The sequence below is a fragment of the Dendroctonus ponderosae genome, unplaced genomic scaffold, assembly GCF_020466585.1.
Source record: "Dendroctonus ponderosae isolate FM_Combo_2020 unplaced genomic scaffold, Dpon_F_20191213v2 Dpon_F_20191213_11, whole genome shotgun sequence".
In the NCBI taxonomy this organism is placed as follows: domain Eukaryota; kingdom Metazoa; phylum Arthropoda; class Insecta; order Coleoptera; family Curculionidae; genus Dendroctonus; species Dendroctonus ponderosae.
Window position 1 is genome coordinate 6,612,724 of NW_026017213.1, and position 4,358 is coordinate 6,617,081.

The window sequence follows — 4,358 nt, forward strand, 5'->3', positions numbered from 1 at the left end:
CGCTTTTGAGCAAATGCGTGTTTTCGTTGAAAAATTCATATCTTTAAATCTGACGCAAGTAACAACTTGAAAGTCGCACGCCCTACAGAAGACAGTCGAGTCTGAAACTTCTGAAAGTTTCTCAAAAATCGCCCCAACGTTCTGAGTTTCACGGTGTCGGACATGTTTGTCTTGAAAATGGACGTTTTTCACAGATCCACTTTCTCCCTAAAAAATACATTACTTCAAAAAAACCGATAACTTTAAATCTGACATCAGTGCAAACTTGAAAATCTCCAGTCAACCGATGAAGGATGAGCCTAAACATCGAGAAACGTTTTTTGAAATTAACGCATTTCCGGATTTTTTTCGACTCGGTCAATTTCGCCGTTAAAATGAGCGCTTTTGCCCAAAATTCACAATTTCAAAGCCTAAGCAGGCAGCAATCTGAAAGTTCCCCAGTGCTCAAAAATCATTTCTGCAAAGCCGGCAGGATTAATTAGCGGATAATTTCCAGAGCCTTAGAACTTCATAGCAACCAACTGCTAACTAGAGCTTATTATTAATAAGGCATAAAATATATTATTATTAATAATACATTTTAAATGTATGCCAAGGCTTAAAGCAGCAACAACGCTACACGTAAAAACTGATGATGGTGGAAAGATACACCGAAACGTATTTTAATTGATAAATAAAGACAATAAGTGACTGAAACCCAGGAATTAATTTTGATGTGGAATTGAAACAGTCAGGAAAGTATATACAATTAACTATTAGTTCGGAGTGTTTCATGAATTGATGGCTTCTGCACTATTCTCTGCATAATCGAAAATTACTGCTCTCATTGAATTCAGTCACCACATGCTTTCAACAATGATTTCACCCGGTTTTCAAACGTTTTTCACCCCCATATTTATATACTACTAAGTAGAACAAATCTTCTGGCAAATAGCGCCCAATTAGATAAGCGTCGCCTTTAACACCCCTTGCAGTTATGCGGAGCAATTAACACCTCCATAGAGAATAAATTAGCATCTAATACCGAAACCAGGTCAATTAAGGAACCAATACCGAATTGATTGGGTATCGATTCGCATCAAGCGGCTGCAAATGAACAGCAAGCGAAAACTTTGTTTTTCTTTCTGCATCGATAACGAAGTAGAGTGCGGACAACTAGAATCCTGCACCGAGCCCTGAAACAACCAATTAATCACCTGCCAGTGTATCAATAGATTTAAGGGATTTCCCAGCGCCGACCGACACATTTTTTCGAACAAAAGCTTAAGAGATTTCCTTTTTAAGCCGACCGCGTTTTCGACTTGCACCTTCGGCCCTCGAACGATCAATATACATCCTTCTAGCGGCAGCGGACAATGGAGCACATGTAAAAAAATGAACGGGGAAGATGATTTTGGATTTATGCGTGCCAGTTATTGATTGGGACCTCGGAGCAAAGAGAACACGTTTCTATTCACGTTTAAGGGCGCCAACAAAGCAAAATCTTCCGGCTTGTTACAGCTTGTTACTAAGCCTCTTGGTCCTTCATTCTCATTGCCGCCATCGCCGCCACCAGGGCCGCCCCTCTGCCGCTTCCATCTTCAGACAGCATCAGGTCAAACTCAAAGCCGGGTTCCATGAGTTCCTGCATTTTCGCCTTCATCAACTTCCTGGAGTACGAACTCGTTTAATGTGAGCCACTTTGCCTCACTTTTTTTGCCCAGCTCACCTGAAGTGCGGATGAAACTTATAAACAGATCCATCAATCCCAATGACGATTTTCGGCTCATTGACTTTCTTGGTCAGCACACAAGCGGTGGCTGCAGTCAAATGGGCAGATCGCCTGGAGATCGACTGGCAGATGAACCTCAAGTTGATCATGTCCTGCTCTGAAGCATCCGGGATACCTGCAAGTTATTTGTGTGGGGCGGCAGCAGCTACGTGCAAAAATACGGGGTACCTAGCTTCTGCAGAACCTCCTGGGTCTTCTGGAACGACCCTGCAGGATCGGACTCTACGTCTGATATCATCGCGGTCTCAAACACCTCCCTAGACCCATCAGCTAAGTGAGCCAAGCCCTTTTCAGGCAGCTTTCCTCATACTTACTTGGTCTGGAAAACCTCGGCGTGATTGCCCCCGAACATCAGGTCGCCTTCTATGAACCTTTGCACGTACAAACGCGCCACTTCCCCCAAATACATGCCAGATATCAGTTTCTCGTAGATCTGCTTTCCAGGATTGATGCTGTCGCCATCCACCAGCTTATCCACATCAGTCAACATGTACTCCAAGCAGCCATCGTCCCCAAAAGCAGCCGCCTCCAAGTTGATGATGACTTTGCCCGAACCCATATCGGGTTCGTCGAACAGTTCGGCGTTGGCTTGCGCCTCCAGGTAGCACCCGTTATGGCCGGTTCCGATGATCAGCCCGATGCGGCATTCCGGGTTCTTCCAGGCGCACGACATCAAGGTTCCCGTGGTGTCGTTCAGAATGGCGCAAACATCAATCTTGATGTCGCCGCGCCTCTCCAAGGCCTCTTGGAGCCATTGCACCACATCGCCCCCCAGCACTTCCGGGATGTTGAAGCCTTTGGTCCAGCGGACCAAAAGGCCCGAGCGCAGGCCCTTCTGCACCAATGGAAAGCTGAAGGTGAAGCCCAAAGGAAGCACCTCAGCCTCCAGCTGATGCTTGGTGACGAAGTCAGCTAAGCTGGCTGCGATGTGGTCGAAGAGCTGCTCACCAGTGCCAAGCATTACATCGTGGGGAACGGCGTAGATGTCCGACTGCAAGTCGCATTTGCCGATGTCCAGCTCGACTAGCAGCACGCGGAAGTTGGTGCCTCCCAGATCAAGGGCCAGGAATTTTCCCTTTTCCGTCCCTTGGGGCAAGTCCTGCACGTAGGTGGGGAAGCATTTCACCGTGGCCTCATCATGAGTGGCTTTTTTCAAACCTCGCTCAATGTTGTCGAGGAAAAGGGCCATGGTTTTCCTCAAAGTCGCCTCATCCAGAGCAAAGGGTTTCATCGCCTCTTTGATTTCGGGGGACGCCTTTTCCTCCACCCATCCATCGTCGGCGCCTGCAGCGGGCGGGTTGCAAATTTTACTGGGGCAGCTCATCTTCACTGGAAAATCACTGGAATTTTGCGCACTTTTTTGTTAGTTTTTTGACATTTTCGCACACTGTCAGGCCCAAATGCAGGTGGTTCGGCCGAGAGTTTGTTATTGTTATTGCGTCCGCCAGGTTCAATTGCATTTTACATAGGCTCGGCTTTATCTTATCGGATTTGGCAACTTTTCCGGCTATTGCATCTTATCTCTGCCGAAATTCGATTGTATTGACTTTAGGATGAGCACCTATTTCTCCTATTTTACGACGCACAAGGAAAAGCGGGCTGCTTGTACGGGCACATGAGTAAATGCCTGGATAAACCTGTTTTTCCCAGGGAGGATTTTCAGAAAGATGAAAAGTGCTGTCGCACATAAAAAGGTCACCTAATTGGCCCACTTAAAGAGTAGACGATTTTCGAAATATAGGACGCAAGAGGTAAAATTTTAGAAACGATTAGTCGAGTGGGAATTAATTTGCAAACTTCATACATCACACACTCCTAAAAACTATTTCTGAGCAAGAGATCGGCATGAGGTTTTTGATGTTGGACAACAAAAGCTTCTGTTCTTATGTGCTGAAAACTTCCATCCATTCAAGACACTGATGCAGTCAGAATATTTTTTTAAACTTTGGAGTGGTTTGGCGCAGTTTTTCATTTTTACATCGTCCACTTCTTAAGACGATTCCTGCGCAACATGTTTTGACATCGCAATGGGGGCTTTAGCCTCCAGTAACAGAAGCTTCAGCAAATATGTGGTGTACATTTGGGTTCATACAAGTTGCTAGTGCCTTCAGAGTAGATTTTTAAACTTTGGAGAGTTTTTGAGCGGTTTTAAAATTTTTGTCGTACCCTTGTGACGACGATTTCTGAGCAATTAGTCCAAACATCGGAATGCAGGTTTTACCGTGGGATTAAAGGAGCCTCAGTTAATCGGTGGTATAGATTGCGTTCCATTTAAGACATTGGTGTTGACATAATCAATTCTAGAAGTTTGGAGAGTTTTTGCGCGATTTTTTATTTTTACTTCGTCCTTTTTGAAAGGCGATTTCTGAGCAATGGTCTTAGAAGCCCCAATGGTGCTTCCAACGGGCGATAGCTAAAGCTTCATTTTACATGTGGGATGACTTTCGATGCAGTCCATCTACCAGTTGAATCAGAATTAATTTTAGAACGTTGCAGTGGTTTAGCGCAGTTTCTCATTTTTACATCGTCCACTTTTAAAGACGATTTCTGCCCCAGCAGTTGAGACATCAGAACACTAGATTGAGCT

General features: G+C 45.1%; 2 protein-coding genes across 2 annotated transcripts in view; both read right to left on the minus strand.

Moving 5' to 3' along the window:
- Positions 1 to 4,358, minus strand: part of LOC109537600 (neuroligin-4, X-linked) — a 171,766-nt gene that overhangs the window by 109,273 nt on the left and 58,135 nt on the right. The window lies entirely within an intron of this gene.
- LOC125503024 (hexokinase type 2-like) lies at positions 1,434 to 3,215 on the minus strand. The gene is made up of 4 exons (XM_048662758.1): positions 2,086 to 3,215; positions 1,940 to 2,028; positions 1,709 to 1,886; positions 1,434 to 1,649 (listed from the first exon to the last, which is right to left on the minus strand). Exons 1-4 carry the CDS (start codon positions 3,093 to 3,095, stop codon positions 1,508 to 1,510), a joined length of 1,419 nt encoding a protein of 472 aa, XP_048518715.1. The 5' UTR covers positions 3,096 to 3,215; the 3' UTR covers positions 1,434 to 1,507.

Bases quoted from the DNA above. Each gene is read 5' to 3' on its own strand.
- LOC125503024 (XM_048662758.1), bottom strand. From the start codon at position 3,095: ATGAGCTGCCCCAGTAAAATTTGCAACCCGCCCGCTGCAGGCGCCGAC. The intron at 2,029-2,085 runs GTAAGTATGAGG...TGATGGGTCTAG, and splicing joins GCCGAGGTTTTCCAGACCAA to GGAGGTGTTTGAGACCGCGA. The intron at 1,887-1,939 runs GTACCCCGTATT...AATAACTTGCAG, and splicing joins GGAGGTTCTGCAGAAGCTAG to GTATCCCGGATGCTTCAGAG.